The following is an 11620-nucleotide window of genomic DNA, read 5'->3' as shown; positions in this document are numbered from 1 at the left end:
CCCTCAAGGGTAGCTAGTATTGCTGGAAAGAAATACATTTTCGTTATAGTGGATGATTTCACACGGTTTACATGGGTTAATTTTTTACGTGAAAAATCTGAAACCATTACATTCTTTAAGTCATTTGTCAAAAGTGTACAAAATGAAAAGAGCATGAAAATTGGTATGATAGTTTGCATTCGCTCAGATCATGGCAAAGAATTTGAAAACAGTGAATATGCTAAGTTCTGTGAGGATCTAGGGATTAATCATGAGTTTTCTGCCCCTAAAACCCCTCAACAAAATGGGGTGGTTGAACGTAAGAATAGAGTGATTCAGGAGATGGCACGAGTCATGCTTCATTCTCGTAAGATTGCCCTTAGGTTTTGGGCTGAGGCTGTAAACACTGCGTGCTATATTATTAACAGGGTGTATCTTCGTCCAGGAACCAAGAATACCCCTTATGAACTATGGAAAGGGAAGAAGCCTAATGTTAAGTACTTTAGAACCTTTGGTAGTAAGTGCTACATAATGAAAGATAGGCAGAAATCGGGTAAGTTTGACTCTCGTAGTGATGAAGGCATTTTTCTTGGGTATTCTCCAAATAGTCGTGCATTTCGTGTTTTTAATCTTCGCACATCTTCTGTTATGGAATCTATTAATGTTGTTATTGATGACATGACTCTGGATGAGCCAGAGGTTACTAATTATGAGTGTTTTGAGCCTTTTTGTGTTCAAGAACAAACAGATCAAGCGAACTGTCAAGATGATGGAGATATTGAAGATGGAGTTGAAAACGATGAAGAGGAAATCAAAACAGAGGAACAGGATGATTCAATAGAGACGGGTGATACCCTGAAACCCTCAGCACGGGTCAAATTAAATCATCCAGAAACACAAGTGATTGGAAAGGTATCGGATCCTATGAAAACTCGCAGGCAGATTCGAGATGAGTATGATGGGAGAATTGTTTTATTTTCTCGGTCTTCAAGTTAAACAGTTTGATACCAGCATGTTTATATCTCAGTATAAGTATGCAAAAGGGCTTGTAAGTAAGTTTGGTCTTGAGTCTGCTAAGCATGCTCGTACTCCCATGAGCACTACTGTGAAGCTTGCACGAGATAGTGATGGCATAGATGTTGATCAGACCACTTATCGTAGTATGATAGGTAGCTTACTGTACCTTACTGCTAGTCGTCCAGATATTGCATTTAGTGTTGGGGTTTGTGCTCGGTATCAGGCGTCTCCTAAAGAGTCTCATCTCTCAGTTGTTAAACGTATCATTAAATATGTGAGTGGAACTCTTAACTATGGAATATGGTTTACCCATGACACTACTGCTAATTTGGCTGGTTACACTGATGCCGATTGGGCGGGTTGTGCAGATGATAGGAAGAGTACTTCTGGTGGATGTTTCTACATAGGAAACAATCTAGTTTCTTGGCTTAGTAAAAAACAGAATTCTATTTCCCTATCTACAGCCGAGGCTGAATATATCGCAGCGAGCAGTGGATGTACTCAATTGTTATGGATGAAACAGATGCTTGCTGATTATGGTATTACCCAAGGTACTATCACTCTTTTCTGTGACAATACTAGCGCTATAAATATCTCTAAAAATCCTATTCAGCACTCTCGTACTAAACATATAGACATTCGTCACCATTTCATTCGAGATCTTGTCGAGGATAGAGTAATTCTCTTAGAATATCTGGATACTGAACATCAGAAGGCTGATATCTTTACTAAACCTCTTGATCACATTCGTTTCGATTATCTTCGTAAATCTGTGGGGGTATGCTCTGTCGATTGAGTTTTGTTTTATTTTTTTTTCATTCATTTTTTTTGTTCCTTACTGTTAGTTTATCTTTGTTTATTTTATTTTTTTTTGGTTTGCTACATATGCTTATAATATATATTTAAAAAAAAAAGTATCTTTTTTTGTTGAGGTCAGTTTTTTTTTTTGTGAGCTTTAAGTTGTTGGTTGATATGGTGCAATAGTAGCTTGTTATCGTTTTTCATGACTATGCTCACTAGGAATTTCTGTGTGCATGATTTTTGAGTACAAATCTTGATATACTTTGTACTGTCTGGAAGTAGCATGAGTCTTGTCTAAATGACCTCCACTTGTTCGTTCACGTCAGAAATAGCTGCTCCCTAATTCTTGCACGTCATTTCTCATGTAGCTACATTGTGTCTTGTATTCTTCTCTCAAGATTGACCTTTCAGCATTTTGGATACTCTGTGGGAGTTGAATATATATAAAAAATAAAAATAAAAAAATAGGAGGTTTTTTATATGGTGAATTTTATTTCTTATGGCCTTTCGGGCTTTTCACTTAGTAACCGGGCCTCTTGCCTCAGTAAGCAGTGAGTGTTCGCGTCAAACGGTGAAGAGTTCCAAGAGTGTCTTGTGTGGCTTGCTTGGGTTCGTAGCCTTTTTGACTCGAGTAAGTAAGTCCGTTGGGGTGTTCTCTACATCTAGTGCCCTAAGACCGTCTGGTTTGGGTGTCACTGGCCTAAAGCTCGCTACAAGGGTCAATTAGAAAGCTTAAGGGACCATGGCAATGCACGGCCACATTATAGTTGTTGGAGTTTGGTTGAGGGGGAGTTTGTAGTATATTGATTATCGAAATGTCTTGGTTTGACTTCTTGAGGGGGAGATCACTTGACCATCTTACATACATGAGAGACCAAGGTTAGCTCTTAGGTCGAGCTGCATATATCTGACGTGATGCACACACACACTTTTGTCATTTGGATCTTGATTCATACTACTTATCTTGCTCTTGATGTATACATGCTTTGGTCCTCAAAAATTCATGTCATCATTTTATCCTAGTGTGTGTTTTCATGATTTTCAATAACCCTGTAACGCCCCGAATTTTGGGTACGTTAAAAGGACATTTTATTGATAACATCAATTGAGTCTGGCTCTTATTACAACAAAACTCCTACAAGAGTTCAATATTTACAAAAAATGAAGGGGGTTCTACGGTTCCTAACTACAGCTCCTCAGCTCCTCCATTCTTGCCAGCTCCTCAGCTCCAAAAGCCTCCACGGTGAACTGCTTACCCTGATTATCTACAAAATCTGACACATTATACCAGCGTCGCCACCGATATAATATGTCAGGGTCACCAAAAAGGCAACACCGTGAGCTACAAAGCTCAGCAGAGTAATCCCATACCCGCTAACCCATAACTTAAAACAACAGGAAATAATAACACATCGATTTCCACATGATACATATATACGCAGCTTAACAATGACACATCCACATTCGTTAATCAACTATCGTTGGTGTCCAAGATTTTAGAGTTTCTCCTACGCGACTCATCGTAGACCGTGTCAACATTTTCACTTACAAAACAATCTTTCAAAAATCATTTGTTTAACTCATACAATATTGCATTGGCTCCGTACCGCGGATAACCAAGCTACACACCCAACCTCACAATGGTTCCGTTTTTCCCGGATCCCATTGGAACACACACAAAACACACTCCACACAATGGGCTACCACGTCCGGCCACATTGTGGTTTCCAAAACATTTCCTTTCAAACCAAAATTTGTTTTTAACACACCCAACCTCGGTTCCGCCGCGCCGGTCTCCCGAGTATCCTCACAATGGTTCCGCCGCGCCGGGTTCCCATTGGCACACAATTGCATTGGCTCCTCTCCGCGGATAACCAAGCCATACCTCACCATGGTTCCGCCGGTCCGGGTTCCCATGGGAACGCACACAACCTCACAATGGTTTCGCTATTCCCGGATTCCCATTGGAACACACACAACCTCACAATGGTTCCGCTATTCCGGATCTCCATTGGAACACACACAACCTCACAATGGTTCCGCTTTTCCCGGATTCCCATTGGAACACACACAACCTCACAATGGTTCCGCTTTTCCCGGATTCCCATTGGAACACACACAACCCCACAATGGTTCCGCTTTTCCCGGATTCCCATTGGAACACACACAACCTCACAATGGTTCCGCTATTCCGGATCTCCATTGGAACACACACACACCCAACCTCGCAATGGTTCCACTTTTCCCGGATTCCCATTGGAACACACACACACCTCACACAATGGGCAAGTCCGGCCACATTGCGGATTCCAAAACTTTTCACTCTTTTCAAATATTTCTTTTATACACGCACATACACAACTCACATAATGCCACTCAAAACCGGTCATTATGTTGTTTCAAAATATTTTCTCCTCGAAAAACATTTCCTTTCATTAACCACACACTAGGTGTCATGTTTTTACTTTCTCGGTTCTTGTGTCTCGTTTACATACAAAGACTCCACGGTAGGACAAACGTAAGCAAGAATCATCCTAACAAGATCATCCAATTCCATATTACTCATCACGCTCAATTACTACTTATAGCATAACGCCACATGTACGGACGCCTTTGGAGTGTATCACTTATGCTTTATTCAAAGCACAACGCCACATGTACGGACGTCTTTGGAGTGAAATCACTTATGCTTTATCACATACCACAAGTAATACAAGCAACTCATATACGCATACTCATAACTATCTTAAAGATTAAAATACGAATACTTCTAATCAAACGATAAGTACGTAAATAAAGATAACCTACTTTATACTTAGGAAAGTGAGTAGTGGTATTCTACCTTACTTCTTGGCGGTAGGTCGGCTACGGAAAGTACGTCGGTGGTCGGGCGGAGTAACTTCCTACGGTGGTCTCCGGTAGCTTCGAAAGAGAAAGGTTTCTCTCGAAACTTCTACTTGACTATTACTACTACTACTTTCGGATCGAGCGGGTGGTCGAGTGGCGGTCTAGTGGCGGCTTAGGTTGAGTTTCTTGAAGAACTCAAGAACAACTCAAGAACAAAGAAAGAACTAACAAGAACAAAGAAAGAACAAGATTTTTTTCTAGAGAGAGAAGTTGCTAGGTGAAGGTGTGTGTTGAATGGCAAACATGGGGTGCTATTTATAGGCAAAATTCTTGGCTCTCTCCCCTCTCACAAGGCCGGCCCTCTCTCTCTCTCTAAATCCTCCATGGATTTGCTCCATAACTCAATCTTTCACTTGTCAAACTTTGATTGAAAGCTTGATGGGCTAGGATATTAGGCTTGCATGGCTAGGATTTGTACCAAGGATGGGATTATGGAAGAGTTGTTGCAAGGAAAGGAGACAAGAGTACAAGATTTTGTGCTAAACAAATATAGAAGTACAATGGAGGTTAATGGAGGGCTAGTTTCTTAGCTAGGAAGGAAGATTCACCAAGGATTTGAAAGATGTAGGAAAGTCAAGTCAAGGTACAACCCATCTTCCTCTCTCCTTCCTCTCTCTCTCTCTCTCTCTCTCTCTCTCTCTCTCTCTCTCTCGGGTCTCTCTCCCCCCCTCTCTCTCTCTCTCTCTCTCTCTCCCTAGTACATACACACACACACACACAGACATATATATATATATATATATATATATATATATATATAACAAGAAAGAATAAGAAAGTACAAAGTACAAAGATTCACAAAATCAAATACCCAATAAGGAAATCCAATTAGGCACATGTTTGAAAATAAATAAACTAGGGTACTTTGTAATCTAGGTAGATCACACCTCCCATTAAACAAATCCAATTGGGTACAAAACCCCAATACAAAATAATAAAAAGGTACTTAGGAAAATCTTAGGCTTTAAAGGCTACATAATAAAATATGGGTACTTTCAATATTGGTACATCATCACATGGGGTTTAAGAAAATATTAGTTTTAATGAACCCATGTACTTGTTGAAAGAATAAACCCTTTACCCAATGGATAATAAAATCCCTAACGGTTAATAACCAAAGGATAATAAGGTGAGAGTACTTTAAATATTAAACTAAGTCTTTGAAAAAGACTACATGTCCTTTTTATTATTACACATGCTTATATATAAATGTACTTACCAAATAAAATAAAGGAAAGGCTTTTGTCCAATGGGTAAAGATTACCCTAACGGTTATTGTCCAATGGTCCAAGGTTACTTGGGTACTTTTATTAGAAAAAATAATCAAAAGTACTTTTCAAAATAATTATAAAAGTCTATTCAAGTACTTTGCTCAAATCTTTCATTAAACCCTTTTAATATAAAGAATTGGGTTTCTATTATCCAATGGATAATAGTTCCCCTAACTTTTATTGTCCAATAGACAAAGAATAAAACCAAATTAATAAAAAGAAATAAATAAGTAATTTCTAGGGTTGAAAAAGGTTGACTAGTCAAATCAACTTTATTGGAAAGTTCCCTAGTCACATCGGTACTTTATTTGGTCAAAAGACTCTATTATCCAAGGGTCACTAACTTCCCTAACGGTTATTACCCAATGGATAATAGTTTCCCTTGCGGTTAATAACCAAAGGATAAAAGGAGTACAAGTACCTTTTATTTTAAAATATGATTTTTGAAAGACTACATGTACTTTCATAATAAAAAATTTATTATCCAATGGACAAAAAATTACCCTAACCATTATGGACCAATGGGTAAAGGCAAAGGTTCAAAAGTTTCAAAAGGTCCAAAAGGTTCATCTAGTAACTAGGTAAGTCGGTTGCTTGGTTCCTCCAAGTAGTCGGTTGGAAATTAACTAAATTGGTCACGTAGGGTTTCTAGTCGAGACCAAAATCTAACTACAACGAATTTTACAAGATAACATATAGCCACTCAAAAGAAAATAAGTAAATTAAATAAAATTCAAATATTTAACGAAATTTTTATTGACCAAAATTCAGGGTCGTTACAAACCCCCTACTGTTATTCTAAGTCTTTCCACCAACATATGCTCTCAAAGATTGGACTTTATTGAATTTATTTATCAACCGTCTTAGTTTACTCGCTCCATCATAATCTGGAGCATCTTTTGTTTTGGGATACTAACGTGGATGTGTGGCTGCTGCGTTTATTTCTTTTGGGCTTTGTCTTTGTCTTATGGATGAAGTTGGTTTTGTGTTGCAATACTGGTATGTGTTTCTAGTTGTTGGGCATCTATTATAGCTACTTCCCGTTTTTTAGTCTTTGGTTAAATCACTATGGGCATGTGATTATTGCAGCTGGACATATCTTGATGGTAATTAGTAAGGCTAAGGGTGTTATTCCTTGACATTCTCACTAGTATATTGCAGGTTCCTTTGTCCTTCCTTGACAAAAAAGGGGAGATGATGATATTCCATGCTTTTGTTTGTGTGTTGCTAACATTCTAATAGCTGTGAGATGTTTTTGATGGTGCAGCGATGCAGATTTCCAACTCACAGTTTTCTTAGGGGATAGGTGTTATATCTGCTGCATGTGTTTTGTCATGGAAGTGCCAAAGGGGGAGATTGAAGCTCCATAGGCCGAGCTCCCTTTTGGTTGGCACATTCATGACCAAATAACACCTTTCCATGTATCCCCATTTTTATTGAGGTGTAATTTTTTTTTTAGAAGCGTCTGTTTAGGATGTGGAAAGGAATCATTATATTGTATTATTTTTTAGTGCGGTAGATGTTAGTCAAGTTCTTATTGGGCCAGTTCGTGAAAGAGTTGGAAGACGGGATATTTTGCTCCAGCAAAATCAACTTCTTATTGGGCCGGTTCGGTTTTTGCTCAAATGCATTTTGGGGCCTTAATAAGAATCGACCCATTAGGTCGAAGAGGTAAAAAGAAAAAGGGACAAGCATCTCTCTTTCTGGCTCACGAGAAATCTCCATATATATACTCCTTTGAACGTGAGCTTTGGTGGCCGCTCGAAGACCGATCGAAGTTGATTAATTAATTGGTGATAAAATTCCTTCGAGAGGCTGGTCTTTTTCTTTTTCTCTACTTCAACATCTATATCGCAGCCTTCGTGAGTTTTCGTCTGATATTTCAGAATCCTATTGAGGGATTGGTTTCGTGAATCTTGAAGAGCATTAAAGATCCATGGTGTTTTGGTGTTAATCTTTCAACTTCAAGAGGGTAAGTTCATCAACAATCAATCTTTGATTTGCATCCTTTCGTGGAGTTCGAAAGGGTTTCTGGAAGGCCTGAGGATTCAGGATTCGGCGATCATGCAGTGGGTACGATGAACGTGGATTCGGCAGGTAGATCTTAGGACTCGTGGTGAGGATACACGGTCAGTGTTAAGATTGCTTGTAATCGTACATTTGTTTTAGTGAATGATTCCTTCCCGTGGTTTTTACCCGATTTTGGGGTTTTCCACGTAAGATTGGTGTTCCTTTCTTTGGTTGATTTTGTGGTGTGTTTGAAGTCATCTAGTAAGGCAAAATAAGTACTCCTAGCATCACTTTAGAAATTTCAATGAGCTAGCAGAAGCCTTAAATAATATCTTCCTCCTTCTTTTGGATTTGCAGTTGCGATTCTGCCAATGACCTCTTTTTGTTGTCGTTCATGCCATGCTCTTGTTTGGCTGTCCCATACATATTCTTCAGGAAAATTTTGGTATATTAGTTTTCGGTGCTTTGCTTTTTTATCATTGGCATTCATCCAAAAGAACTGAGTAAGCATTGTCCGCTGCATGAATGTATTTCCTGCTATATTTCGTAAATTAGTGTTGTCGTTGAAGTTGGTTGGTTGGCGATTTTCTAAGTGCAGCTGTAGAGTTATAACAGCTGGTTGCATCTCGTACAAAGGCAGTCGATAGATTCTCCACATTGCTTCTGGTGGGGAAATCCATCTTGCATCTTGGAATTGCTTGATTTCATCTATGCCCTGTGCTTCGTCTGTGGTGGCTAAACGATACATAATCTTATCATACCCTTTGTAGATGTATTTGTATAAATATTTGACTGCTTTGACGGTAGAGCAAACCTCAATGTTGATGTGGCAGTCAAACATAGCCAGGAGAGTGGGATTATATGGCACTACCCATCTATTGTCCAGCTTATGGCCACGTATTGTTGCTTCTTCGCCATTTGGTCGCCTCATGTATATTGGATAGCCATCTGGACATATGGTAGTTTCCGCACAGTAATTTTTTGGATAGTGGTTTTTGCACTTATTATTGTGCATGCATGCATTTTGGAGATTCAATTCTCCATAAGGTCCATGAAGCATATGCTTGAGGACCATTGCATACAAATGTGGCTGCTGATCTTTGTCTGGTATTTTAGCTGAAATGAAAGAATCAACCAGGTCAACAGTGCTTATTTTGTAGGCGCCTTTAAGCACTATTAGCATATGTACATGCGGCAGCCCTCGTTTTTGGAATTCAGTTGCAAATGTATAGGCTGCTACCGGGCCAAAGAGCTCTTTTTTGACAACTTCTTTGCATAAATAGTGAAATTTACTTCGGAATATTCTTGACAGTAAATCTGGCCTGTTTTGTACTTCTTCATGTTGCTTTAACTCTGCTCTGATCTCTAGCCAGTTTGGATTGCATGTCATGGTTAGAAATAAATCAGGCTTGCCGTATCTTTGAACAAGGGTCATTGCATCTAGATATCGTTTTCGCATATCTCTTGGACCTCCTGTGAAAGTGGCCGAAAGAACAATGCGTGTGCCAACCTTTGAACCAACAGATTCGCCATTATTCACGCAGTCAACAATTCCTTGATATAGTCAGCTCTGATTTCGTGTTGCCTATTTCTGAAGTAGTCCAATCTAGATGTTTCGATTTTAACGTACATATCAACAGCAAATTGCTGTAGCAAGCGCCCGCACTGCAACAATATGGAGGTTGTGTTTGGTCTGATTTGGAATCGATATGCATAAAATTTGCGAGCAGATACCATTGATGTTTTGTCTGGTTTTGCTGCATGCACTGAATAAAAAAAATGATATGAGAGGAGATAAAGATTTTTGAAGCATAATATGAGGAAGACATTGCATTGGAAATAAGAAAGCAAAGAATTTGTTACCTGCTGCTTCATTGGCAAGTAAATCGTCTGCCGTTAGTGACTGAATTGGAGAAATTTGGCTATGACTTGAACAAAGAAGGTCTGTAATGTTGGCCTTTATTTTTTTAATGCCTTGATGCCATCCAGGTTCACCAAGCGGGAAAAGAAGTGGATATTGAAGGGAATCATAGCAACCATAGTAATAGCTAATACGCTTGCTATGACCATCATGTTTTTGCACAATTATACTGCGCTTCTGCAGTTCTGTTGCATCTTCATCTTCAATCCACATGGCAGCTACTTGAGATACAGTTGGTGGTTGAGCAGTTCGTTCATGCATATCAGGATTTGCCTTCAATCTTATTTAATATTCCTCAATATTCGGTATTTCGCTTAGACCACAGAAGAATTTAGAGTATGGGTTGATTTTGAGGATATCGATCAACTGAGATATAATATCTGAACGTAGTTTGTTGCGATCAGCTTTTCTGTTGGTGACTTCATTTCTTGTATCGTAGAAGTAAAGTTGTAAATACGATGGCATTTGTCCAGAAGGATATAGATCATTGATTGCGTGGTAGATTATGCCTTGGGTGCGGAAAGTGTAAATCCCGTTCACTCGCTTTGCATATAGAGGATCAAGATGCACACCCATTGATGTGAACGAAAAGATGTCGTTATATGGTTTTATATACTGAAGAAAGTGACTTGAATCGGGTCCATAACCAGAGTATAGCTATTGCAGCTGTGGTGGAATAGCAATTGGGTACAAAGAAACTTCTCCGCTGGAGCAACAGAATTTGGGTGGCTCATAGGGAAACCTTTTTGCCTCACAAAATTGACAAGGCTGCACTGCTGGTAACCCGAATGGCTCAGTTGGTATGGAATGTTGCTGAATTCTTGGTAATGGCATTAGAGTACCAACTGCTACCCCTGTGTTCAAATATTTGATGCCATAAATAAAACCTCAAAAAGTAAGATGGTTAGATATTTTAGTTTGGGGTAATTACCTATGGGAATATCAGAGAGGTCACCTATTGGAATACCAGATAAGTTAGTGTTCATAACTGTACAAAATTGAAGCAGGGAAGTAAATATGCAGCAGAATGGAGGGATTTTCATACATGGTTCAGATTGAGCTGAAGTTGATGGTACAGTTGAAGGACCTATGGAAAGGGAATAATATGTTCAAATATTAGCTTTGCAAATGGTGCACAAGATAATAGAAATTAGTTAGTTTGAGAAGAATGAGCTACGCAAAAGAGCAGCTGCATGGAAGTACAGCCCATACCTGCATTTTCGGCATCTACAGTAGCATGTGCACCAAATATGTGTCCATCACCATAACCATGATCTTGGAGGTTATCAAGAAACAAACTCGAGCCGATATTTTCTTCTGCACTGATCTGATCTTCTATACCAACTGGGAAAAGTTGATCCTGCCTTTTTTTATTTCTATGATACGAAGATCGTTTGTTTGCGTTTATGCGATCTCTTTGATCTTGTGACAGCTGACAGTATGGTGTTCTTTTACGCTTATTGCTGGACATTTTCCTCCTTGCTATAATTATATTGATGGTTTGTTTAGATTAGTAACTAACTGTGTGTGTTTTATGTTTTCCAAGTATAATGTTTTAGTAGATATTTATTTCGCAGAAGTATAGTTCCATAGCTATGAATATTTTCGTTACAGAATTATAGCCTTTGTGTAAGAACAGAAAAGTTACCAAAAGTATGAATATGATGCAGCAACAGAAATGCAAGTAAAGCAGAGAAAATTTACTACTTGGCTT

General features: G+C 38.9%; 3 protein-coding genes across 3 annotated transcripts; 1 reads left to right on the top strand and 2 right to left on the bottom strand.

Moving 5' to 3' along the window:
- Window positions 1-991: 991 nt before the first annotated feature.
- Window positions 992-2234, top strand: LOC131306844 (uncharacterized mitochondrial protein AtMg00810-like). Its single transcript, XM_058333272.1, has 3 exons — window positions 992-1547; window positions 1632-1774; window positions 2166-2234. Exons 1-3 carry the CDS (start codon window positions 992-994, stop codon window positions 2232-2234), a joined length of 768 nt encoding a protein of 255 aa, XP_058189255.1.
- A 6052-nt stretch (window positions 2235-8286) lies between these two features.
- LOC131306843 (uncharacterized) lies at window positions 8287-9444 on the bottom strand. The gene has a single exon (XM_058333271.1). The coding sequence runs from the start codon at window positions 9442-9444 to the stop codon at window positions 8287-8289; it is 1158 nt and encodes a 385-aa protein (XP_058189254.1).
- A 77-nt stretch (window positions 9445-9521) lies between these two features.
- On the bottom strand, window positions 9522-10167 carry LOC131306842 (uncharacterized). Its single transcript, XM_058333270.1, has 2 exons — window positions 9849-10167; window positions 9522-9751 (listed from the first exon to the last, which is right to left on the bottom strand). Exons 1-2 carry the CDS (start codon window positions 10165-10167, stop codon window positions 9522-9524), a joined length of 549 nt encoding a protein of 182 aa, XP_058189253.1.
- Between the last annotated feature and the right edge of the window lie 1453 nt (window positions 10168-11620).

Source organism: Rhododendron vialii, chromosome 11a (genome assembly GCF_030253575.1).
Source record: "Rhododendron vialii isolate Sample 1 chromosome 11a, ASM3025357v1".
Classification (NCBI taxonomy): domain Eukaryota; kingdom Viridiplantae; phylum Streptophyta; class Magnoliopsida; order Ericales; family Ericaceae; genus Rhododendron; species Rhododendron vialii.
Note: the sequence above shows the minus strand (reverse complement) of the source record. Positions and strands in the feature narration are given on the sequence as shown.

What these genes read in the sequence shown, in the direction of transcription:
- LOC131306844 (XM_058333272.1), top strand. Translation starts at nt 992, where the DNA reads ATGTTTATATCTCAGTATAAGTATGCAAAAGGGCTTGTAAGTAAGTTT. An exon ending in TGATTATGGTATTACCCAAG is followed by an intron (nt 1,548 to 1,631) that starts GTACTATCACTC and finishes CTAAACATATAG; the next exon opens with ACATTCGTCACCATTTCATT. An exon ending in ATCTTCGTAAATCTGTGGGG is followed by an intron (nt 1,775 to 2,165) that starts GTATGCTCTGTC and finishes TTTCTCATGTAG; the next exon opens with CTACATTGTGTCTTGTATTC.
- LOC131306843 (XM_058333271.1), bottom strand. Translation starts at nt 9,444, where the DNA reads ATGCGAAAACGATATCTAGATGCAATGACCCTTGTTCAAAGATACGGC.
- LOC131306842 (XM_058333270.1), bottom strand. Translation starts at nt 10,167, where the DNA reads ATGCATGAACGAACTGCTCAACCACCAACTGTATCTCAAGTAGCTGCC. An exon ending in ACTTGCCAATGAAGCAGCAG is followed by an intron (nt 9,752 to 9,848) that starts GTAACAAATTCT and finishes TTTTTTATTCAG; the next exon opens with TGCATGCAGCAAAACCAGAC.